The sequence below is a fragment of the Drosophila elegans genome, unplaced genomic scaffold, assembly GCF_018152505.1.
Source record: "Drosophila elegans isolate 14027-0461.03 unplaced genomic scaffold, ASM1815250v1 contig_133, whole genome shotgun sequence".
NCBI lineage: Eukaryota > Metazoa > Arthropoda > Insecta > Diptera > Drosophilidae > Drosophila > Drosophila elegans.
The window spans coordinates 398,430-423,581 of record NW_024545499.1 but is presented as its reverse complement, the minus strand read 5'-3'; the positions used below and the strand labels follow the sequence as shown (position 1 = coordinate 423,581).

At 49.0% G+C, this 25,152-nt stretch overlaps 6 protein-coding genes across 7 annotated transcripts; 3 read left to right on the top strand and 3 right to left on the bottom strand.

Annotated features, from left to right (window-relative positions):
• Nucleotides 1–1,490: 1,490 nt before the first annotated feature.
• LOC108145191 (putative ATP-dependent RNA helicase BoYb) lies at nt 1,491–5,115 on the top strand. The gene has a single exon (XM_017270433.2). The coding sequence runs from the start codon at nt 1,520–1,522 to the stop codon at nt 4,742–4,744; it is 3,225 nt and encodes a 1,074-aa protein (XP_017125922.1). The 5' UTR covers nt 1,491–1,519; the 3' UTR covers nt 4,745–5,115.
• Nucleotides 5,116–6,444: 1,329 nt separating this feature from the next.
• Nucleotides 6,445–8,629, top strand: LOC108145168. Its single transcript, XM_017270399.2, has 4 exons — nt 6,445–6,680; nt 7,929–7,996; nt 8,055–8,217; nt 8,276–8,629. Exons 1-4 carry the CDS (start codon nt 6,560–6,562, stop codon nt 8,371–8,373), a joined length of 450 nt encoding a protein of 149 aa, XP_017125888.1. The 5' UTR covers nt 6,445–6,559; the 3' UTR covers nt 8,374–8,629.
• On the bottom strand, nt 8,607–18,587 carry LOC108145167 (protein dopey-1 homolog). The gene is made up of 11 exons (XM_017270398.2): nt 18,465–18,587; nt 17,654–17,917; nt 17,341–17,519; nt 16,051–17,283; nt 15,671–15,974; nt 14,843–15,611; nt 14,606–14,714; nt 10,235–14,541; nt 9,836–10,031; nt 9,426–9,768; nt 8,607–9,360 (listed from the first exon to the last, which is right to left on the bottom strand). The coding sequence occupies exons 2-11, from the start codon at nt 17,804–17,806 to the stop codon at nt 9,139–9,141; spliced, it is 7,815 nt and encodes a 2,604-aa protein (XP_017125887.1). The 5' UTR covers nt 17,807–17,917; nt 18,465–18,587; the 3' UTR covers nt 8,607–9,138.
• Nucleotides 18,588–18,860: 273 nt separating this feature from the next.
• LOC108145179 (methionine--tRNA ligase, cytoplasmic) lies at nt 18,861–22,619 on the bottom strand. The gene is made up of 6 exons (XM_017270415.2): nt 22,394–22,619; nt 22,185–22,306; nt 21,272–22,107; nt 21,109–21,213; nt 19,898–21,049; nt 18,861–19,842 (listed from the first exon to the last, which is right to left on the bottom strand). Exons 1-6 carry the CDS (start codon nt 22,494–22,496, stop codon nt 19,098–19,100), a joined length of 3,063 nt encoding a protein of 1,020 aa, XP_017125904.1. The 5' UTR covers nt 22,497–22,619; the 3' UTR covers nt 18,861–19,097.
• A 280-nt stretch (nt 22,620–22,899) lies between these two features.
• LOC108145194 (coiled-coil domain-containing protein 130 homolog) lies at nt 22,900–24,037 on the top strand. The gene has a single exon (XM_017270435.2). It carries the CDS (start codon nt 23,004–23,006, stop codon nt 23,958–23,960), a length of 957 nt encoding a protein of 318 aa, XP_017125924.1. The 5' UTR covers nt 22,900–23,003; the 3' UTR covers nt 23,961–24,037.
• Nucleotides 23,958–25,109, bottom strand: LOC108145195 (microtubule-associated protein RP/EB family member 1). Of its 2 annotated transcripts, none has more exons than XM_017270436.2 (3): nt 24,923–25,109; nt 24,710–24,846; nt 23,958–24,648 (listed from the first exon to the last, which is right to left on the bottom strand). In XM_017270436.2, the coding sequence occupies exons 2-3, from the start codon at nt 24,837–24,839 to the stop codon at nt 24,032–24,034; spliced, it is 747 nt and encodes a 248-aa protein (XP_017125925.1). In that variant the 5' UTR covers nt 24,840–24,846; nt 24,923–25,109; the 3' UTR covers nt 23,958–24,031. The 2 variants fall into 2 exon arrangements, with proteins under 2 accessions (XP_017125925.1, XP_017125927.1); XM_017270438.2 differs by having other exon boundaries at nt 24,710–24,843.
• Between the last annotated feature and the right edge of the window lie 43 nt (nt 25,110–25,152).

The window sequence follows — 25,152 nt, the reverse complement described above, 5'->3', positions numbered from 1 at the left end:
TGTGACTTTTTCACGCTGCCAGTATAAAATATTTTTAGTAATATACTCACTTTAACATTTTTATTTAAAATTTGACTAATAAATGCTGGGTTTGAAACATGAAGCTAATAAATAATTGCTTATGGTCTGAATTACCCAAATTTGATGTGTTCTATTAAAACAGTAATTATTTAAATTCGTCAGCACAAGTTACTGGCTGTTTTTTAAGGGTGATCTGACTTAACTTTATTTTCGAGTTCCAAATTAAAAAAAAATATTTTAAGCTATGTTTTATATTTCGGACCTTATTGCGAGACTCCCACACTTATGGCTACAACGGCAATGGCACGGCAGGGATAAAATCAAGAAATAATCTAAAAAAAATTAAGGAAAGAAAAGAAAAAAAAAGAAAGAAAAAAAGCAAACTATATAATTTGTTGAACTTAAATGTATGATTTTTTTTAAATTTTTTTTATTTTACTATTAATTATAATTTGAAATACTTTGTTATTTGATCAAGTTTTTCTGGGTTTTCTTCGTTTTCGTAAATTAAGTTCGTACCGATCATACGTAGATCATTTTAGTCACTTCATGGGTGAAGCAGTATTTTCATTAAATTTTAATAAATTTTTGGACCAGTGATCATGTTCATCTGCTTAATACGCTCATTAAAACTTGACCTTTTTTATAGAATGCTGTTGGTCGTGCTCAGGTGCCACGATTTTCTAAATTTGGATTTAATGTTATTTGGCATTTTGGAAAAAGGTGGAAAAAAGCCAACATTTAGAAAACAACCAGACTTGACGAAAAAAACGGTAATGGCAGCACTGATGGCACGGGCATAGCTTTCATCGGGAGCTTCGTGGGTAATTTGTGAGCTGATCATCTCCTCTAGATAAACTTAAAACGGATGCAGCTCTGCACGCGATGTGAATTGACGTAAGCTTCGATAGCCGATTGACGGACAGCCGGGACTTACAGTTATTGATGGCCTTCCTATACACTTCCATTAAAACAACGGATAATTTAGTGCATTCAACTTAATATAATTCACTTTACGATAAATAAAAAGGGTTGCAATAAAAAAATGATGCTTTAAAAGATACAAAATAAAAAAGTCTTTGTTATTAATACGAAAACTGAGTTTGTTTAAAAAAAAAACCCATGTTTTCAAAAAATATAAAATTAAAGTAAAAGAAAACGATATAAATAATTTAATAAAAGTATCTAAATTTTAAAAATAACTTATGTCTAAGCCTCTAAAGAGAAGCTAATTAAAAATTAAAGTAAACAAAAAATCAAATAACTTTTTAATTATTCGAAAATTTGTTTGATAAAAACATTCTATTTTTAACTGATTATAATAAATACCAAATAGGGCGGTTTAACATTTTAACATTTAAAAATGTAATGTTCATAGCCAACAAATTAGTCAGTTTCAGTGTAGACTAAGCCTAATTAAAAATGGCGTCCTTAAGCTTATCGATAACCGATCAGTTTTCAATCTGCCTTTGGGTTTCCAGTGCGGGAAGAATATAAAATGCGAAATATTTCCGACCAAAAATTGGCCAGCATTATGGAGAACTTCGAGAAGGTCTGGCAGAGGAGCTGCTCCAGCAGCTCCGCCAGTTCTAGCAGCAAGGATACGATCCACGAAGTGGGCGACCCCTTTGCGGAGTATGCCATCCGCCCAATGGTGGTCACCAACTGCTCCGAATATGTGGTGGCCCATGCCAGACGCGAACTGCGTCCGGCTCGCCAGTTCACAGAGGTCTCCCTGCTGCCGCACATTTTGGAGACGATGAGGAAACTGGGGCTGAACGGACTGCTCCGCCTGCAGAGCTACACATGGCCCCATTTGGCCGGAGGAGCCGGACACGGGGCAATGATTGTGGGTGCTCCTGGCAGTGGTCGCACCTTTTCGTACGTGCCACCTGTTTGCCATGCGGTTTGCAAGGCCATCTCGGAAAGCAGGAGCAAGCTAAGCGGTCTGAAGTCGGGGGCCTGGCAAGCGGATCAGCAAGGCGCCAAGGTCTTAATCCTGGTACCCGACCTGCGTCGCGTCCGCCAGGTGAGCGCCCTGTGCCACGCCCTGCTGCGCAAGGCATACAAGGAGGAGTGGTTCACCCTGACCCTCAATGTTCCCTCGACCAAGAGTTCGGAGTTCTTCCTGCGGCTCCTGAACGGAGTGGGCTGCCTGGTGGCCACTCCTGCCCAGCTGGTCTGGTTCTGGCAGGAGGCTCCTGGTCTAATGCGCTTTCCCTGCCTTCAGTTCCTGGTCTACGATGATGTGGATCTGATGTCCGCCGAGCAGCTGCAGGGCGTCCAGCAGGTGCTGCAGGAGATCCTGCCCCTAACACACTCTCCCCAAGTGGTGATGGTGTCCCAGTCATATAGCTCCATGCTAATGGCCAAACTAAGAGCGCTCAATGATCAGCCGGCTCTTGTCTTCGGCGACATAATGGAGGCAGCTCTGTACGGTGGAACACGCATACGGATTTCCCTAGTTCGCTCATCAGCCAAAGTTAACGCAGTGGTTCAGTTGCTGCAGCAGCGTCCTCCCGACGATTACCGCACGGTGATTCACTGCGCCGATGATAGGGATATGCAGCGCCTGGAGATGGCTCTGAAGGATCAGGGCTACGATTGCCTGCCCTACTACCAGACTTCGGACCTGGGTGTACGCGAACAGGTGCATAGTTGGCAGGCGAACAGTCGTGGCGTAATTTTACTATGCACGGACAACTGTCCGGAGCTGAGCATCCGAGATGCGCACACTCTGATCCATCACAGCATGAGCGTCTCGTGGAGCAAGTTCAAAATGAGGCACCTCATGCTGTCCGACAATCTGCACAACAGTTTGGCGTCCAGGGCCAGTCCAGTGAAGGTGTCATTGCATTCGCTGGTGCTCCTTGCCGAAAACAACCACCGGGAACTGCCGCGTCTGGTGGACTTTCTTCAGCTGCACCAGAAGGTAGATCCCGGCGTAGTGGCGGTGGCCAAGCGTATACGCCAGGAGATGGGCAAGGCCAGGAACGACCAGAAAGCTCTGTGCAGCCAGATTCTAGTGCTGGGCAAGTGCTACGATCCCGTCTGCCCAGATCGTCATCACGTAAGCCATTTGGACAGACGTCCTGACTATATGCCTGCGTCTGGAGATGTCAAGTTGCAGTTGGTCAAGGTTTACTCGCCCACGCACTTTTGCGTTCGCCTACTGGAGCACATGCCGCCGCAAGGCAGCTGGCAGACGCTTCCCTCTCCGGCAGTGCAGGAGATGCGCATGCAGCTGAAGCTGGAAAAGGAAGCCCCACGCTACTGGCCACTGGTGGTCGGAGCCATCTGCATATACCACGGCACAATCACCAAGGAGCGGGTTCGCGTGCTGAAAGTGGCGACCATACAGAACGTCAATATAGTCCAATCCGATTTGTCGGTGGAAGTGCAGGCCCTGGACACGGACACGCGCATCTTTTCCACCACCTGTGGACGACTCTTTGAGTGTCCGGAGGCAATGCAGCGGGAGCCACCGATGGCCTGCGATCTGCGGTTGCTCGGCTTGGTGCCGTACTCCGGGGAACGCAGCTGGACTGAAGAGGATTGCCGCAATGTCAAGTATATGCTGACCCAACTGCCCAAGGAACACTTTCTGCAGGCCAAAATTCAGTTCTCCGCCGCCGGCACACTGTACGTTCGGGATCTGGTGGCCATTGTGTATGCGGACCAGTTCAAAGTGCATCTGCGGCATCTTAATCTAGCCCAAAGAATGATCAAGACCACTTTGGTAAAAAGATGTGAGCAGGCGACCAACATGATCCTGAACTTTTTCGAGGATGTTTTAATAGATAAAGATAAAGGGGTGGAGGAGGAGAAGAAGAAAGATGCTCAGGAGTCAAAGGAAAGTGTGGAGAGCGAGCCCAAGGGGACAGTGGAGGATCCGGAGAAGCATCCAAGAAGCCTTTTAAGCGGCAGATGCCTACGGCTGGCGCAGATTGCTCTTGAGGTGGGCAAGGAGAACCAGCTGCAGCAGGAGTTGCTGGAATCTAAATCTACGATTGAAGACGCATCAATAATCAATAACCAGATGGCCAAGCCTTCCACCGAAACTAAAGAAGATGCCAGGCCGCAGTCCAACAAAGACCCACTTTCCGAGCTGTACGAGTGTTTTATGAACTGCGCCCGCTTACAGCTGGAAGATAAGAAAGAGTCCGAACAGAACTCCAGTCAAGCGGCCACCGATCCGGTTGATCCAGCTAACAAAGCTCAGATACAAATCCAACTACCGCACAATGTGGTACGGCCATCGGTGACCTACTATCAGACCACCACCACCTTGGAGTTTCAGGTGTTCCTGCCGGAAGATGATTACGAGTACCAGACTATGCTCATTGAATCGCAGCTTTTCTTTAGGGCAATTTCAAAGTCCTCGGAACTGATACAGCAGTTCATTCTGACCCTTAGATTGCCACTGGGTGTACTGCGTCATCGCATCAAGGGACGCACCGTGTATATCAGTATCACAAAGTCGCTTGCCTGCAGCTATCCGCTGGCATTTGCCGAGTACCGATTCCTTAAGCCCAATCACGATGGGTTCGACAAGCAATATGACCCCCGAAAAAGGGCCCTGCAACGTTTAAGCCGTTGTCTCAAGGATTTCAGTTATATAAAGCAAGATATAGAGCTGCAGGACAGGAGCGAGGAAAGTGAAGATGAAGAGCGGAATCTGGACGGGATCGAGCGTGTTGACTACAATGAAATAACCGATTAAAAAACCAAAAAATTCACTTTGTTTTATAAAGTCTCGTGGGATTTGCTTTTACATCAAACTACATGATTGATTCACAACAAGTTTTAATTTTTTTAAACTTCTTTTAAGTCAGTAATTTGACTTTTCGCTTTAGAGGCCTTGATTTTAAAATATAATTATAAAGTGGAAAAAAATAAAGAACCATTTTTAAGGGAATAAGAACTTCTAAAACCTTTAACAAAGAGAAATTCTCAAGCTTAAATTAAATTCTTAAACTGGATGAATGGTTTAAATAATCCTGTTCAATAATAAAATGTTTAAAAGATCAAATACGTTAAGCTACTAACAACTTATAACTCTTCAAAGAATAACAAACTGATCAAACGATGATTTTAAATCACTTAACAGAAACTTAATGAAATAAATAAAATACTGTTTATATTTAATAAGTTTATTTATTAAATATTTTTGTACCAGGTTTTACTTTGTGCTCCTACTGGAAAAGCTACTTTTGGGATTTGAGGCCTTACACTTCATTCGGTTTTACCACTACCGGTTAATCAACCATCAGGTCCCTTAAGACCCTTAAGTAATGACTCCATAAACACTATGCATTGAAATTTGATAGACATTCAACTAATTATTAGAGACGAAATTTCCATGGTCGGAACAAAAAGGTTTTGGTTTTTAGATTAGAGAAGCATTAGCTTAATCAGGCGGATTTGAAAAGTCCACCAATGCTATTCAAACGAAGAACTAGACAAAAAATATATCCACCCTTTTGCTTCCCGCGTGGAACTCTAGGCCTAGTTTGATGATTTCCACGGACACAAAAGAGAGAGCGAGAGAGCCAAAAATTCAAAACAAAAACAAATTCCATAAGTTCTGTTTTTGGGCACCTGCGTTTGAACTCAAGTAATACTTAATTTTTAATTAATTTTTACTAAGAAAACGTTGTTAGCATATTGTAAAATAATTTAAAAATATATTCCTGTGTTTCCACGCATTTTACTCTCGCAGTTTAAATATTAACAAGACCTTTAACAAGTTACTTAAGAATAGACGGGCACACAATCAGGGCTGCAAACCATTCAAATAGTAACGGCGGCAAAGAAGTTTAAAATATGTTTAAAATTGAGCTGTGATGACACCTAATATTGAATGTATAATATATTTAAACATCTACCCACTCTGCTATTTTTCCGGTTCACTCGCAATTGTATTTATTAATTTAAACTAGACAACATGTAAAAACTTTGTTGACTTATTTCAGACTGCAAAGAACACTAGCATTCCTATAATTGCTTATTCTTAAGTTGCTAATTCTTTTAAAGTTGTAAATCCTTTTAATGCCCATTCGCTTACGTAAAACCTTACATTACCACAGAAATAAATGTAGGGTAGTTTTTCGTTTCTAAGACTCCATGTACCAAAACCACTTTACGTAATCAAAATTGTGTTTGTTCTTGACCCATCCTACCGACCAATTTATCTGATGGTTCGACTTCAACCCTCTTATCACGCATTAAAGCTATCGTAGCATAAGGACAACTCTATGTTAAAAAAATACTAAAACTAAATTAAAAAAAAAAATAAATTAAAGAAGCAAAATATAGAAGTTTTCAAGTTTATATTTTTGTAAGCAATAAACAACAACTTTGTTGTCCAGTTTCGACCAACTGTTGCTCTCTCAGAGACGACTGCTTATGCGATTCAGTAGCTACTCGATTCTTGCCAAGTGCGGTCGTTTTTCCGTGCGCTAAGAGATCCCAAACCGGTTTAGTGCCGCCGCATTGTTATATTTGGAAAACTTAGAGGAAAATATAGAATCTCAAAATGAAAATCGACCTTGTGGTAGATAATGGACCGTGCAACACTGAGCTGAGGAGTTGGTGCCTCGGAATAGCGATCTACTGGCTCGTTACCATGACTTTTGGCGTGCTCTTGGCTCCAAACGGTAGGAGAAACTCGAGGCGTGGCATTTGTTTATTTCCAGAGATGAACACCCAAGCTGACGCTATTATCATTCAAAATATATGCATCCATAACATATATTCGTAAACGTCGAATACACAAAATAACAAAATGGGATAGTCCTTCCCAGACAAACTCGTTCCAATTCACAAACATTTTGAATACATCACTTCTATCGATGACGACATCGGTGACAAAATCGAGCTCGTGTCTTCTCATTCTAGAAATGTATTTTGTATACATACATGCGATTATCCAAACTCAACGCAAAATTGGGTGGCCATTTGGTTATATCTTTTAAACTTTCATTACTTATGCTCGTTTCGTATGCGTTGTGATAAAGAAAAATGATGTGGTATTAATTCCCATGAAGAGGGAATTATAATCAAAAGCTTGCAACGCAGTGAAGAAGAACTTCCGGACCCTATAAAGTTTATACAGTATTGGTCAAAATAATAGCACTTGAGGCAACATGAAATGTTTAAAAAACATACTTTTTAAGCAAAACACTCGTTCTTTATTTAATTTTTTGACAAAACAAAAAGAGTTTATTCTTGTTTAGTTTATTCAAGGCAATTAAAAATGTTAATTATTAGCCAAATTTATCCTCTTAAAATATAAATCTAAAAAAGCTTATACAATTTTGAGAAAAATAAATATTTCAATATTAGTCTTAGTAAGTTTTTTAGAATTACCTATAAGAAAGTATAACAAAAATGTTCTAGCTGCTTTCAAATTACTTTATTTTGTCTTTTGAAAAAGGTTAATAAGAAATATTTTGATCGCAGCTGTACCTATTTTCTTGATTGGCATTACTAGCTGCACTAGAAACTTCCGAAAAGACTTTTATTGCAGGTAGTAATAAATCGGATCAGGCCAAATCGGATAACTATATCATACAGCTCCCACAGGAAGAATTTAAATACTAAATCAAATTATAGAGCGAAGGCTTACTACTTTAGAATTACGGATTTCACTTTATCGTTTTTGGAGTTCTTATTTTCGTTTGTATTTAGCAAAATATATAAGTATAAATCACAATATAACATCCATCTCCGCTCAGATTCTAGGCTTCAACTTGAATCAAAAAAATTAAAATTAACCGAGAAAAAAAGTATTGAAAAAATGATGATTTACGTTGAAAATCAAATGACTCAAAAAATGACGAACGTTTTTATTCAATATGTGTACCTACCATATGCATGTTTTGTAACGAAAACTTTCTTTGCAGTTATCAACTTTATTGGATTTGCCATCGTTGTTGTCGCCAATATTTGTTTGCTGATCGGAACTCAGAGGGTAATGTTGATAAACTTTTATGATTTGTTTAAACAAATCCGTCATTTATCAATTCCAGGAGAAGCATGGCCTGGTCTTCGTCTGGCTGATATTCGCCGCCATCGAAGCCATTAGCTTTCCGTTTGCCGTTTTCGGTGTAATCTTCCACTACGGAGGTTACCGTGAGGCCGTCGGTACTAGTAGCCTCTTTGGTGCATTGCTCATCTACATCATTACGCTCTGTAAGTAATCGTGATGCCATGCTAAATTTATCTGACATATTCTCCTCCAAAATTTCAGTAATTGTTGCCTTCTGCGCCCGTATTGTGTACTCCTTCTACCTGCAGCTTAAAGGTCGCGCGGACAGCAATCCTCCACGCACCACGAATGTGGTTTAGTGCCTAACCTTTAGTTTATTTGTCGGGGAAGGCCCGCATTCTACTTAATCCACCGTTTTGAATAAAGTTAATTCTAGCCTTCTGCATTCATGTTGTAAACTATTTCTACCTCCAGCTTAATAATCGCGAAGGCAGCCATACTTCAGTGCCTAATCTATAACTTATTTTGTCGGGGAAGCCCCCCAAAATTCTACTTAACACAGTGCTGTGCTTTTAATAAAGTGCGATTTGTATTTGATTGCAGTTTGTCGTTAAACACTTCTTTTATTCACATCGACTGGGGGAGCAACTATCAACAGTTAAATACATTGGTTACATACATATACATACAGGGTGCTATTGGCTATGGGGCTACCGCGTTCTTAAACACTCAACATTTAAAACGATCGATCACACTACGGACATTTATAGAGTATACTCGACCCAGTTGTCTATCTATATATATATAGTAGCTAGCTATCATACTCGGCATCGTCTTCTGCTCCATCTCCTTACTTAGACATAAAATGGAAAGTTGGTCTTCTTATTGCTGCTGTTGCTGCTATAATTGGTGCTGTTATTGGTGCTGTGGGTCTGCGTGAAGCTCGTCTCGGCATTTTGGCTGGTTAGCTTGGCCTGCACGGCGGCCAGGATGCGGGCTGCCTGGCCAGCACTGCCCGACTCCATGGCAGACTCCATGCCCAGACTCAGATTCAGCTTGAGCTCGAATTGCGACCCACTCGCTTGGATCTGCGACTGTGTCTGCCGGTGGCCAACGGCCGGTTTTCATCTTGGCGTCGTTATGCTGGGCAGCTTCTCCAGGAAATCGTTGGCCAGCACCTCCTCGATCTCCTGCAGGCAGTTGGCCACATCGTTCTCCGTGTCTGCGAAGTTACGCGGCTGGGGGCAACTAATGCCCAGCGTGGTGAAGAACGCATACAGATCCTGCAGCGATTGCAATTGCTGGAAGTGTAACATCAGGTGTCTATCGCGTGGACGTTGCTGGATCTGAACGTAACGTAACAAGCTTGAGTTTAGTAGTTGAAGCACATGAAAGTGAGAAAATAACTCACCGGCGAATGACTGGTGTACTTCATGTCCATCAGCCTTGCCACACGCCTCACATGCGGCACATACAACGCGTTGGGCAATGTGGCCAGGTTGTCCAGGCTTCCGTTGGGCAGGCCCACCTCCTCCACGTGCACATCGAACTCGGTGCCCACGAAGGCCCATCGATACATCTGGAAGTGTGGCAGCTTGGTGGCCGGCAGCACGCATCCCAGCTCCAACAGTTTGCACGCCTCTAGCTGCACCGATCGCCAATGCTGCATCGCAGTCTGGGAGCTGTAGCCATTGCTGGCTCCAGCAGCAGAGGACCACGACACATCGATCCCCGAAGGCATGCGCAGCTGTTGGCTGCAAGTTTTGTGTAAAATGGACGTTAGATTAATGGATCATGTGATGTGACGGGTGGACAGCTTACCTCCTCTCCTCGCTCTCCGATTTGAGCTCCTGTTCCATTTGCAAAAACACTTGCACCATTTCCGCAATGATTATGGGCCACAACGAGGTGACGTGGTCGGGTGACATGCGTAGGAGCAGCACACGGAAGCACAGTAACACGGCGGCCTGCACGGAAGGACCCATGGGAACCAGTCGCAGACTGTTGGCCAGTTGCTCTGGGGAAATATAAAAGATATATATTTGTGCTTACATCAATTAAGTTCCTAAAGTAATGAAATTCCTAATTGCTGAACATTTAACATGTATTAGGTTTGTTTCAAAAGTTGTTTTAGTCCCTGATCTTGGTTCTTGTTCATTGGTTGCTCATTTACAAAATAAAGACATATATATAATTCGTGAGTTTTCCTCGTAAACTCACCCTGGATGTCTGGCATGTACTTGTTGTGCTGGTCGAACTCGCTGCAGTAGATGACGAAGGCGAGCCGCTTGAGGAGCATGGCCCGCTGCTCGTACTCCTGATCCCGCGACGTGAAGATGTTCAGGCTGCCGGCCTGGGAGAGCGAGACGCGGGTCATCAGTTCGCGGAAGGTGGTGTTGTCGTACGTCATCAGGCTGTCCATGATCATGCGCCAGAAGGGCAGGCACGAGAGGTGCATCTGGAAGAAGGCGTTGTCCAGCAGCAGGTCCAGCATGTCCTTGCGCCAGGCCTTTCGCGTGTACTGGTAGCCACTCAGGCTGGCCAGCAGAGCGGAGCAGGCATAGAAAAAGGGTACGTTCCGGGCCGTGTGGTTCTTCAAATACGGCGTGATGTTGTACAGCAGCGGTGTCACTATGTTGACCACCTTGTCCTTCTCCTGCGAGCCGTAGGCCACGTCCAGCAGATTGGATAGAATGGCGGCCAGGACGCTCTGTGCCTGCAGCGAATATTGCTGCACTCCGCCGCCACCGACGCTGTTGTCCTTGGTCAGGCCATCGGTGTCTTCTTTCACGGCCAGATTGCGACGCAGCCAGGTGGTCTGCTCTAGGCAGGATCCAGCCACACTGGAAAGCGAGTCCACCAGGCGGGAGGTCACGTCGTGCAGCTCCCGCACCTCCTTCTTGTCCTGGAACGGCATCTGCGGGCAGCGCTGCACAAACTCGTTGAGCAGCATCAGCAGAGCGAACTGCGCCGGCGGTGTCAGATTCAAACCGTCACGGATGAGGGCCAGCAGTGAGCTCCAGGCATCCGCCAGCTGGGGTGCTGGAGCGGATCGCATGTAGAAGTAGAAGAGCTCCAGAGAGCTGACCTCGATGCTGAGCTGGGCCGGTGGTCGGTGGATCGGCGGTGGCGAGCGCACCACGTGGTGCAGCGTCTGCACAAACGAGTCCATCGGCATCACCCGGATGCTGGAGACCAGGGAAACCAGCGACAGCTGGGCCGGACACGCCTGCAGCGTGGAGTTCCTCTGGAACTGCTCGGCAATGCTCAATCCGCTCATGCTCGACGCCATCCCCCGTTGCTGCCAGGTGACAGCCACGGCGGCGAGGAAGTTGCAACCGTGATGCAGCGACACCGGCGAAAGGAACTCAAGCAGCTGCTGGCGAACCGGACGCAACTGGCCCAGCTCACTGTCCCAGATGGCGGCCACGCTGCTCATGATCCGCGGCAGATGCGAGAGGACTGCGTTCCGAGCCGCCTGCAACTGGGGATTCCTGGGAGCCGGTGCCGAGGCTGAGGATTCGCTGGCCGAGCGGAAGGAATGCACAATGCTGTTGAGCAACTGGCCCGTGCTGGAACTCTGCGCCGAGGAGCTGGTCTGCGGGTAGGCCTGGTTGAACAGGTGCGAGAGCGCCGTCTGCTGCGTGTTGTCCAGCAAACAGTAGTGGCACAAGATGGTTAACGCCTCCAGCTGGGACACCACATAGTCGGGCGGGAAGTGTCGCTGCTGGGGCAGAGCCATCCGGGCCAGGCGGTCCAGATTGCTGCACAGCTGGTGCACCACGCTGATCACAATGTTCGTGAGCGAGCCAAAGGAGAAGCAGTTGAGCGAGGAGGTCACCAAATCCGTCCAGTTGCGATGCAAGTGACGCAAACGTTCCTGCTGCAGGGCGCCCAGCACGGCGGCCAGGAACATGGGCTGCTGGCTAATCAGACAGTTGGGCAGGTACTTCACATTGGCCGCCGCTCCCTCCGCCAGGCGGGTGGGGGACGCGTTCCCTGCCGAATCCTCGCCAGCGGCGGGCGGCGTATCCTGCCGCAACTGGTGAACCTCGTGCTCCAGCCGTATGACGGCCAACAGCAAACGCAGAAGCTGCAGCTGGAAGCAATCCGCATGCAACTGATCGTCCTGGGGATCATTGAAGCTCAGCACCTGCTCCGCATAGCTGCCGCTATTGGAGCTCGCCTTGCGGCCATAGCTGCACACTGAGCTGTTCAGGCAGTGCAGCATCACCTTCTGCAGCTTGGCGCGGGCCAACAGGTCGGCAATGTAGTTGGCCAGCCCCCGACCCATGCCCTTGACGATCTCTATCAGCTCGGAGCAGATCAGGGTCAGCAGCTCGATGCTCTCCAGCTGTATCCGCCGGTTGTTCACAATATCCTGCAGCATCGGCGGCTGTCGCTGGGCGTCCAGCGATTCCTTCTGGAAGTAGCCACGGGCGTAGAACAAACACAGCGTGACCAGCAGCTCCAGTTGCATGCAGCCGCGATATCCTTGGGCATACTCGGAGCTGCCCACTCCGCCGTCGAATCCCTTGCCCGAAATGCTTTTGCGATGGCGGACGAGCAACTGCTTCAGACTGGCGCTCGAAAAGGATGTGGTTATCGACAGGCACAGGAAGGTGCGGCGATCGCAGCAGATAATGTTGCGAAGCGTCTGCAGCGCGTACAGCGTTTGACGGGTGTCGTATATGGCCAGGTAGATCAGCAGGTGGTTGTGGTACAGGTGAGCCGCATCCGGCAGGGAAACGCTGCTCTTCACCGAACTGCGCAGGCTGATCTGCTCTTCTGCCGCCGCCGCCGCCGCTGCGGCTGCAGCTGCGTTATTCTGCCGCAGGATCTCCACATTCTGTTTGCCCTTCTCGAGGGTTTTCTGCATGTCGGGCTGCAGTTTGCTGGTCTCCAGGCTGAGGTTGCGTCGCTTGTCCTCCACATTGATGGTGGACTCGGTTCCCGGCTCGGTAACCTCCTCCTCTGGCTCTGGCTGCTCGGCGTGCGAGCCGCTGAGATTGCTGTCTGTGGAGGTCTTTGAAATGCAGCTGAGTCGCTTCTTGTCGCCGGCAGTCAACAGTTTCTTCCGTTTGCCCAGCTTCTTGTCCTCTCGGAAGTACTCATCCGCCGGAAGGGCATCTGCCTGGAGGTCCGGCATGCTCTGATGATCGTGATCCTTTTGCTCCAGCGAGTTGAGACTGGTCTCACCCGGTGTCTTCTCTCTGGTCAACCGATAGGTCTTGCGGCTCTTGATCTTTTCGTGCTGGGTCAACGCCTCGGTGACACTCTCACAGTCGCCCACAAAGCGCTTGACATCGTCACTGACACCAGCACTGGAACTGACCGTGAGGCTGTCCTCCTTCTCCAGGCTGGTTTCCCGAAGCTCCGAGTCCGACTCGAAGTCGCTGCTGTCCGAATGGTCGGTGATGTCCTGATCATATTGGAGACTCTCAACAGCCGGATGCTGGGGCGGATGCTCCTGCGAAGCTTGCTCACTCTCGTCCATCGCGCAGGCCAGTTTCTGCTCCAGCGGCGTCTCCTTGTGCGGGATCTCAATGCGGGGCTCTTCCAAATCCGTTTCGTCATCAAAGTCGTTGGCATTTTCCAGTGGATTGATGATCAGGCCGATGGTGTTCACATCCTGAGCCGCCTCGTTGCCAGTGGAGACAGTTGATTTGTCGCTCACGAAATTGGACACCTTGTTGGCCTTGCCACCGCTCAGGGTGACGCCAAAGATCTTCTTGGGGAAGTTTCGGATGGGACTCTTCTTCTTGCCGCCGCCGGAGGTCTCCATGTGGTGGTATTTGACATTTCCCTGCTCCGAACTGATGGCGTACACATCGCGCTCGAAGGCGGGCGTAACCTCGGCGTCCGCTTCGCGGTACAACTGCTGCATGTGGACGATGCCCACGCGCTTGGAGCTGGCCGAGAGTAGGATCTTGTAGAGGGGCTTGGTCAGGCGGGCGAGATCGCCGCGGAGGAGCGACGCCTGCAGCCAGTTGGTCACGAAAGTGCGCTCGGACATGTAATGTGGCAGTGCGAGGGTGTCCAGGACCTTGAGCAGCGTCTTCTCGAATCCGCGAGTGGTCTGCTTGTCTCTGCCCAGATGCCACAACAGTTCGAACTTCTTGAAGCTTCGGGCCTGGCTCTCTCGCAACCTCTCCGTCGATTCCGTGGGGCACAGGAGCTGGGCATCCGCCAAACGCTCCATTTGGAAGCTGCGAAGGGCAGTTCTGCCCAAGTCTGTACGGGATGGCGGCTGTATTTGGAGCAGGTGCTGCGCCTGCATTCGATTCCCGATAACCGTTTCCACCAGACCGCTTTCCAAGCAGCTGTGCAGCTGATGAAGCAGTGCTGCAATCTGGGCAGGATCTATGCCCGCGGCTCCTAGGTAATCCCACAAAATGGAGCTCACCAGCTGAAAGACTCGCGTGTACTGCTCCATGTAGCTGACATGTCCAAACCTTAGAAGCGGCAGCATAACCACGAAGGTTACTCCCGGACTAGTGTTATGCTCAATTTGGGAGCGCAGTAGACTGAAAGAGTTAATAACGTTGAATGGCTTAAATAAAATGGAAAATGGTATTCGTTTTCACTCACCTTATCAAATCGAAGAGCGTGGTTATCGAGGACACCTGCAGCTCCTTGTCGCTCTGGGCAAAACAGGCCACCAAACACAGGACTTTTAACCAGTTGGGCAACTCAGGCTCTGAAAGGGAATAGCAATGAATCAATGAATCAATTTATGAGTTGACCAACTGGCTTTAGTCAAACCAAACTAGTAGTGATTCAATCTCTTCCTTTATCCCATCTTAATCACCAAGTGTTACCACTCACCGTTTTTGTCCAGCACAAAGTGTTTGTTGCAGTTGGGGAAGGTCGACATCTCCACGAGCAGAACGGCCGCCAGTTTGACGGCACCACGCAGCGAGGGGCTCAACTGGAGCTCGGCCAGCTGCTGGACACTGCGCTGGGTCTGTCCGTCGATCAGCAGGCTCTGCTGCTTGTCCTCCGGCGCTTCGCTGTCGCTGCTCAGCTCACTGGCACTGGCGGGCAGCGGCAAGGATCGATTGAGCAAGCGCTGCAGCTGCTTGGAGCGCGGCACAATGTCCACGCGGAGCAGGTTGAACAGCCGCTCGATTTGTGACTCCCTCACCGGACACTCGTGCTCCAGCACCTGCTCGGCCATGAAGAGGTTGGAGGTATGGCTGGTGCTGGTGGTTCGCTGCAGCTGAACCCGCACTGCGCACTCCTTGGGCTCCGATTCTATGCGCAGCAGTTTTCGAGCCAAATATACCTCGAAAAAGATCTCGTACTGGCGGATGCACTTCTCCAGAATGGAGAACCCGCGCTGTTGTGTGGCCCGGCTCTCCTCATCCAACTGGAACTGCGGCGACTGATCCGGCGGAGCGCTTTTCGGCTCTTCTGCACTGGGTCCATCGCCCAGTTCCGTGGAAACATTGGATTGAATCAGTACTATATCCTTGGGTCGCTGTTTCTTGGGGCTACGTATGAAGGGCACTTTGGCTTTGGCCTTCAGCTTCTTGATGCTCCGCGGCGTGTCCAGATCCGAGGACGACTGCTGGCCGGTGTCTGAGGCGCTGATCTGAATTTAGAGATGTATTAATTAAATATATAAACTTTTTCCCGTTAACGACTACTCACATCCTTGTCCAACTCTGAGAGTCGGGAAATTGACTTTGCCTTCTTCTTGCTGGGACTTTGGCGGCCAACGCTCTGATTGGACGCTGAGCGCCGGATGAGCTCCTCGTCGTTGGGATCCGTGCCGTGCAGCGAGTTCTCTGCAAGCTGATTGAGCCGCGAGTCGGACTTGCTCTTCTCTAGGGAACTGCCCTGTGCTGTTGTGCCCTCCACTTTTCGGGTCTCACTCGCCGAATGCACAGTGATCTTCTCGTCCGACGATGAGCCACCGCCCTGCTCTATCACCTTGCTCAGTTTTATGGGACTTCTGCGGGAAAGAAAAAAAGATAAGGGGGTTACTAAGAGTCGCCTGATGCTCCATTGTTTCGTTGTTTTTCGCTTACGTTATCATGGGCTGTACCCGCGAGACGATCTTCATGCAGAGCTTGAGCGAAGCGGTGATCTCGCTGCTGCTCACGTGATCCATGTGTAGAGAGAGCAGCTGGGTGATGGCCAGGAACACCTTCGGCAGATAGACCCTGGTGGTCTCTGTGTACATCTCCAGAGAAACGGTTTCCAGCAGGAACTCGGTCAGCACGCAGATCTCCATGACACAGGGATCCCCAGAGCCCACTTCACATGCGTATTTTCCGGTTGTTTCACCCGCTTGAGGATTGTCCTGCGTGGAGCTTGCCTGCAGGCAGGCTCTCTCAAACATGTTGGTCATGTAGCTCCAAATGTACGCTGGGTCGAAAGTGGCAAACAGCAGGTTGGCCGACTTTAAAGCCTCCGCATTGCCACTCGAGATGTACATGGCCCTTATAATGTCATGAAGCACGTAATCCAGTACGGCACTACCAATCTCCGCCTTGTCCAGAAGGGACAGCATGATCCTGTAGGGCTTCAGGTCCATGGGCGCACACTCCAAGCTCAGTCGCAGGGTGGTGATTAATGCTCTGATTAGAATGTGCCGCGAGTGCTTGACGAAATATGGTTCCGGCTCCTCCTCCAAAGGAGCGTTTGAGGTGTCCAACGATAGGGTGTCGTAGGTTGGCGAGTTCTTGGCCACTTCGCTGCCCAGAAGCCAACTAAACAGTCTCCTGTTCAGCGACATATCTCTGCGCAGAATGGTATTGAGTCCGTTGGTGACCAGTTTCACCAAGTCATCCTCGCTGAGTAGGGCTGTGTGCATGGGAAAGCCGAGCAGCAGGAACTCCAGGGTGTTGCGCTGCACCAAGATGAGCGAGTCGTTCAGGCAGACACACAGGGCCGACATCATGATCTCCCTGTTGTGCCCCATTATGTAGATCTGCTCCTGCATGTCCAGCCGCTTGTTGAAGTGCTCCAGCAGGTAGGTGATGGCCGGCAGACGAATGGCCGCGTTGTTGGCCACCGACTCCCAAAGAACCGTGTAGAAGTGCATGGGATTGACGGCATTGCACACTTGTTTGAGCAGGGTGCTAATACGCTCGAAGTGATCCAGTCCACAATCGTAGCCGGGAAGAACGCCATTGAGGAATCCACTCAGAGCGGGCCGTAGTTTGTCACCCAGGGGCACGAAGTAGGTTTCATAGATGGCCAGCAGGGCGGGACGCACATTCATGGCCGCATAACCAAGGAGCGGGAATAAACCAGCACTGGAAAAAAAAAAACTCATAAGTTAGACGACAATAGGGGACAACTGTGCCACTGACCTGTATATAAACTCCGTGGCCAGGCGCTCCGGCCCTGTTTTGCTGAATATCACCGAGTAGGTCTCCAGGGCCTTGAGATGCACCCCGGAGGGCAGGGCGGGATGCATGCATTGGGCCAGACGCTTGGCAATCTTCAGCCGCCGGGGTATGACCTGGTACTGCGCATTGCTCGATATGGCCTATGGAAAGAGGAGAATGAATGTTCAAATATTCGACTGACTCGAGATAAGGGTCTGTGTGTGAGTCCCCGGAAATCGGCCTGTGAGTCAGGCTGCTCCGGTTCTTATCTGGATTGCCACAAAGGCAACTATACCTTGCTGAGCTTGCCGAGGGCCGATATGAGATCCGCCCATTCGCTGGAGTACTCGAAATTGCGCAGCGCCTTGTCGATGTTGGTCATGTAAGTGCGGTACTTGGCCTCGGCCATGAGCTTCTGCTCCTCGACGAGTGCGTCCGCAGATTCCATGGCGACGTCTTTTGCCAGTGGGCTTGCTGGCTGGCACTGACTCTGGCTCTAAATCTTGACTTTCGGCTTTCGGGTCGTTGTGTATTTTGATGGCTTTTGGGTGGCAGAGCTCTGCGAATAATCAATGCCAATGAAATAATCAATTAGCAAACACTTGTTGCTGCGTCCTTGACTTCCAACTCCCACACACTTGGTGTGCTTTGCTTAAAATTTAATGCGCTGCATAGTTGAGCAGTGTGGCAGGCGGAGCACCTGTGAAAAACTGGGGATTCTTTGTGTTGCTGGTTAACCAACTGCCTAATTGGAGGGGCTGCCAATTGACCCTATATCGGGTCTATGTATATTATATCGGCTGCTCCGCTTCGCTCGACTGCAATTTCGGTGCGAAACTAACGTCGCGTGGCAGGAGCAAAATAAATTTCTGAATAAATTTCAGCACTGCTCTCTCTCTCGGCAGAAAAGTGCAGTTAAGTGGGGAGAGAGGAGAGAGCAGTGAAAAGAGACGACCAGCTGATGACGAATATTCTGCTGATTTCATGGATGAGGGCGGGGTGGGGAGGGGGCGCGTGACGGGACAGACACACTTTGTTGTTGTGCCCCAATCGTTATTCACCACTCCACAAACCACTTTATAGTTTTTAACTATTCGCCCCCTTACCGCAGCTTAGTTTTGTCAGTTCTAACACATTTTACATTGTTTTTATATTGCACTTTTGTTTTTGTGTTCAATTTACATGGCAAATTTTTTGCTGTAACTCGCTAGCGATGGACCACCGATTGATATTGATAACCGTGACTTCTTCACCAGTACTCTTAAGCCGCGATAACCAATATGTGATATGCGTGTTTCACAACTCTGCAAACTGTTTCAACACAAGTTTTAAAAACTTAATTTGTTTAAATATTAACCAACTTTGACTACAAGTTTAACAAAATAAAATGCTGATTACCAGCACTTACCATGATAATAACAAACCACTTTGTGACACATCACTAGGCCATGATATCGATAACCAGACCCGTAATGCTTAATCGAAATTTAAAATTAAACTCCTTTGAAAGTCAATGGATTTAATGTTTTCTTCACAAACTCAATAAATTACTAACTGAATATTTAGCCATACTTCGAATAAAAACGAAAGTTTTTTAAATGCAAGCGCATAACTTAAAAGAGATGAATAGAACTGTGCCAGTTCGTGACTAAGGGTTGCCATCGAATGCGTGATTAGAAGATTTGAGGTAAAAAATGTCCAGCATGGTTAATAGTTATGAAACGCGATTGGCCTTAGCCCTACTTCTTCTTCTTGCCCTTGCTCTGACCACCAGCGACTGGGACTCCAGTCAGTGCCGCCAGTTGGTTCTTCAGGGCGACCAGGGTGTCAACTTCGGGCTTCCACACGGAGGCATCGCCTGAGGCCTTTAGGGTCCTGACCTTTTCGCCCTGCTGAGCAATTTTGTCTTCCAATGCTTTGACTTGGGCAGCGTCTGCAGAGGGGGAGGCAGCAGGAGCAGGAGCTGCGGCGACAGGAGCTGCCTTGGCTGCTTTTTGTGCCGCTTCCAGTTTCTTTTTGAGGTCCAGCAGAATGTTTACTTCTGGCTGCCACACTGCTTTGTCTTTTGTGCTGCCCTTCAGCTTGCGCACCTTGTCACCCTGCTCCTGGATAGCCTTCTCCAGATCTTGCACTGATTGTGGGCCATTCGTGGGAGTACGAGCGGTAGCGGGTGCAGAAGCAGGAGCGGACTTCTTAGCCTGCTCCAGCTGCTTCTTGAGTTCCAGCAGTTTGGTCACCTCCGGTTGCCACACAGCCTTGTCCTTGGTGCTCGCCTTCAGCTGACGCACTTTATCCGCCTGAGCCTGCACAGCTTGCTCCAAATCCGCTGCGCTGGTTTGACCTTGGACAGCAGTTTTTGTTTCTTGGGCTCCGCCGTACTTGCTCTTGAGTTCATCGATGAACGACTGCTCAAGTTTGGCAAACAGTGGAGCAGGTTTGCCGATTTTGTGACCAGCGGGGAGTAGCAAAGTGGCCAGAGGTTTTCTGGTATAAAACATAAATAAGAATAAATTTAAATATCAATTATAAAAGCACTTACTCCGCATTGAGTGGCGTCTGTTTAGCGTTGAGCTGACCGAACAATGTCCTGGCCGTAGATGGCATGTAAGGGAAGAGGAGATTGGCCAAGAGGCAGGCAATGTTGGCACACAGACCAATTATGGTGGCCGCACGCTTCTTTTGATCATCGCTGCCCTTAAGCAGCACCCAAGGTTGCTGGGCTTGCATGTAACCGTTGCCATGTCGAGATATAGCCAGCAGGTGACGGATGCCATCACGCAGCTTCGTCTTTTCCAGGGAGTTGATGTAACCGCGTAGCTCACGGTTGATCAAGGCCAGCAGCACAAGTTCGTCCTGAGTGGCAGCCACCTCTGGGACAGTGCTGTTGAAGTTCTTTTCGCAGAAGACCAGAGCGCGGTTCACAAAGTTGCCCAAGTTGTTCAGCAACTCGGAGTTGTTGCGGGCAGCGAGATCGTTCCAACTGAAGCTGGAGTCCTGACCTTCGGGCCGGGCGGAGGCCAAATAGAAACGCCAGACATCAGCCGGAATGCCCGTCTCCTGAGCATCGTTGCCAAAGACACCAATACCACGGCTCTTGCTGAACTTGCCGTCCTCGTAGTTCAGATACTCGGTGGCCATGATGTGGGAGACCAGCGTGTGGCCCTTGTTGATGGCTAGCAGGACACTGGGCCACACCACCGAGTGGAATGGCACGTTGTCCTTGGCCATGAACTGGAAGAGCTCCACGTCCGTGCCCTTGGCTGGCTGCCACCACTGCTGGTACTCCTTGGTGTAGCGCTTGGTCATGGACACATAACCGAACGGAGCATCGAACCACACGTAGAATACCTTCTTTTCGAAACCCTCATGAGGTACTGGGATTCCCCACTTCAGATCGCGGGTTATGCATCGCGGCTTGAGACCCTCCTTTAGCCACGCCCTCGTTATAACCTTGGCGTTGTGGGTCCATCCTCCCTCCGACTTGTCCACCCATTCCTTGAGCTGTGCTTCCGACTTTGGCAGATCGATGAACAACTGATCGGAGGAACGCAGCACAGGGGCGCTGTTGCACACCTTGCAACGGGGTCGGATCAGTTCGGTGGCATTTACCAGCTTGCCGCACTTGTCGCACTGATCGCCACGGGCATCCTCGTAGCCACACCCAGGATGCGGGCAGGTGCCCTCCACAAATCTGTTAGGAATGTAAAAATCAGTTTGAGTTGCTGATAAAAAAAAAACTGATGCACTCACCGATCAGCTAAGAAGCGATCGCACTTCTGGCACAGCAACTGCTCCACGCTCTCTGTGATAATGTAGCCAGCTTTCAGGACATCCTTGAAAGCCTCCTGCACAATGCTAGGTAAAACGAAAAATGGTTAGTTACGGATTATTAGCTTGAGAAGCCGTTGCTCACTCTGTTTGCTCTTGGGTGGTGGTGCGTCCAAAGTAATCGAAGCCAATGCCGAACCAGCGGTAGATGGCGTTGTGCAGTTCAAAGTACTTGTCGCAGATCTCTCGAGGAGTGAGGTTCTCGGCTAAGGCCTTATTCTCCGTGGCTGTGCCGTACTCATCCGTGCCGCAGATCAGCAGTGTGTTGTATCCAGCGGAACGCGAGTAACGGGCATAGATATCCGCTGACAGGACACAACCAATGATGTTGCCCAAATGGGGCACATTGTTGACGTACGGCAGAGCCGAGGTGATGAGCACGTTGCGCTCACCAGCTTTGGGAAGCACAGTTCGCTCCTCCTTTATTTCCTTGGGAGCTGTGTATGTGAAAGCAGCTTGTGCCGCCGAGATCTCCTCATCCGTAACAGTATCCGCCACCGTGGGCGTGGTATCCACCAACAGCTTGCCCGCATCAGCCAGGCTGAGGCGTTTCAGTGGGACATGATGCAATCCGCCGTACCGATTGGACTGCTGAAGCGCATTGAAGGTGAGATCCTTAAGCGGCTGCTCGACCAGGACTTGTTGCACCTCAGGCAGGGCTTTGATCCTACCATACCAATCCCTCAGGCTGTCCACGTTCTGGGCGCCCTTGAGGGTGCCGTCTGGAGCCAGGAGCGACCATACGGCGATGTCGGCGGCACTGGGTTTGTCGCCAGCCAGGAAGGGCGAGGATTTGAGGCTGTCATCCAGCTTCTTGACCAGAGCGTTCAGCACGGGCAACGCATTGGCATCCGCCTTGTGGCCCACGGCCATGTGGTGGGCCAAAGCGGGAGCCAGCAACGTGGCAGACCACTCCAGCCACTGCGGGGAAGCACACACAAATTAGTTTAACCTTCAGGGGTCGCGGCCCAGCATAATTTTTTTTTTTGAAGCCCTACCTCATCCCGCAGCTGCCCCTCGTCCACGAGAAGATATTTGGCAATGGCAGCCGGCGAGAAAAGTCGCAGCCCGTTGTCCAGTTCCAAAGTGGGCAGCACCAGCAAATCCTTGTACTTGGCATCTGCAACGGTCAACAGTTATTGCATCAGAAATTAGTCACTGGAGTGCATTTCCCCGGAATTCGTTAAGAATCCGAAGGGGAACTCACCATTTAGGTTAACCAATTGCATCTGCAACGGCCGCTTGGCGAATTTGGCCAGCATCAGCAGCTGCAGTCCCAGCGGATTGCCTTCGTTCGTGTAGATTATCATCTTGCCGGGATCTGGCACTAGTTTTATTTCAATTTACGTGGCAAAAAGGGTTAAAAATCCAAGATAATTGTGGATGCCCACGAGAAACTATTTTTATTAGAGATGGGACGATCGGAAAAGCTGTCACGCCGTCAGTGCTGTTATCGATTTACTTTTCAAGCTAGGTCTGCCCATTCGAAAATATCGCAAGCTACTGCAACCACTTGTTCTCTATGTACCGCGAAATATCCAAAGTGAATAACTTCTTTACAAAAAAAATAACTATTTAAGAATTAAATTCTACATTTATAAACCTTCAAAAGCCAGCGTGAATGTCGTATTTATTTTGTTTTCTTTCCGATTAACTGAGAGGGCCACCACCAGCGGCTTCGAATCAGCTGTCTCTTCTGCAGTTTTATAGCATTTAGCTTTTGTCTGGGAAATTGACAAGTTTTTATTTACGTTTTGGATTCCAAAGAGCAAACGTTTTCTTAGTTTGAGGAGACAGCGACTCCTAGCACTTCCAAAATGGGTGAACGCAAGGGTCAGAACAAATACTACCCGCCCGACTATGACCCTAAGAAGGGCGGCCTCAACAAGTTCCAGGGCACCCATGCCCTGCGGGAACGCGCCCGCAAGATCCACCTTGGGATCATCATCATCCGCTTCGAGATGCCCTACAATATCTGGTGCGACGGATGCAAGAACCACATCGGCATGGGCGTGCGCTACAATGCGGAGAAGACCAAGGTGGGCATGTACTACACCACGCCCATCTTCAAGTTCCGGATGAAGTGCCACTTGTGCGACAATCACTTCGAGATTCAGACGGACCCGGGAAATCTGGACTATGTCATACTCTCGGGCGCGCGACGGCAGGAGAACCGCTGGGATCCCCTGCAGAACGAGCAGGTTGTGCCGGAAACCAAAGAGGTGCAGAAGCGCCTCTTCGACGACGCCATGTACAAGCTGGAACACCAAGCCAAGGATGCCAAGGCAGCGGCAGACGCCAAACCGGTGCTCCAGAAGCTGGTGGAGCGCAACATGAGTGTCTGGGATGACAGCTACATGGCCAATTGTCGCCTGCGTGCCGAGTTCCGCCAGCAGAAGCAGGAGATCAAGGGCCAGCAGGAACAGGACCGCCAGCTGCTGGCCAAAAGCAGTCTGGACATTGCCCTCCTGCCGGAAACCAGTCAGGACCGGGAAATGGCCGCCCTGATGAAGTTGCAGACTAAGTCGGCTCTGGAGAGGGAGTCTGAGCAGCGGCTGGAGCTCCTCATGCGCCCAGCGCTGCCGGGAGCAACAACCACCACTTTTGGTGGCCTCAAGCGGCAAAAGGCGCTAAATAGCCAGCTTCAACTTCAGGATCTGGGCATCCGGCGCCGAAAACTAGACGAAGCTAAAGCCCCCACTTCGAATGCCAAATCCCAGAGCTTGGTGGGCGACTACTCCTCCTCAGACAATGACAATGACTCAAACGGCTGAATTCACAAGGGATTTGTTTATCCGTAATACAATAATTATAAAAACAGAACGCTGTACCAAAAAAAAAAATCCTAATACAATCCTTCATTTTCATCGGCGGGTTTGGCGCCTTCACTTCCATCATCCGGATTCACCTCGATGGGTTCCTCGTTTATCCCACCGTCTATCGTCTTGTAGAGCACCGCCTGAATGCGCTTACACAACTCCACGTGCTTCCCGTCGTTGAACATGTCGTTCACCAGATCCTCGACCAAGCGCAACTTGTTGAAGCACTGGTTAGTCTCCTCCATAATGTCGTCTCTCCGCAGGCTAAGGGTCTGCATTTCCCCAATCAGTTCCTTGAGGGCATCATCACTGGCGTTGACTGGGGACTGCTCCTTGGCGAAAACACGCGGCTTGATGGGCTTGATCACCGGTGCATTGGCCAAGGACTTGATGTTCTCCAGGCCCGGTGCCTGCGAATCGAAGAACTTCTTGAACCATTGCAGGAACTCGAAGTTGTCTTGGAATCGTCCCTTGATCAGACGATCGATGGGCACGGTTTTATCCAGTTTTAGGCGATTGAAAGCCTCCTGGAAGAGCCTGAGATTGTGCAGATACTCGTGCTCCAGTTTGGCGCTCATCTTCACGCGCTTCAGGTTAATGCAGTTGGGAAAGATCATCTCCATCATCTGGCAGTAGGCCGCACCTTGGGAAAATCATCGCTGTTAGCTTCGTAAAAGTAAACATTTTGGGGTTTTTTTTTTTACCAGAGCAGAGCTCCTCGATCTTCTTGAAGTGACCCTGAACCATGTTGTTGACCCACTGCAGCATATCGTGTCGGGACATATTCTCCCCATTCACGCTGGTTAAAGCCACGGTTAACTTAAGGTCAGTCATCGTTCTTCTTGGATGGTAGAAAATGTCAACCTTTTACTGTTACTCCTTTACTTGTCTTCAAGGGCTTCTTTGTCTTTAATTACCGTTTACTCTTTTTGATATTTGGTGGATCGTAGTATGTATATAGACTATTCAGTGAGCTTACGGTCCAGCCTGCTCTTCCTCTCACACAAAATAATGATAGAGTTTTATTTGCTTAGTTTGCTGATCAATTTCCTAGTCGAAATGGTTTGCAATTTCTTTTACTCCGATTCCCGATTGTAATGTTTCCAGGATCAGTGATGGGAGGCATCTTAACACGCCTGTACCTAGC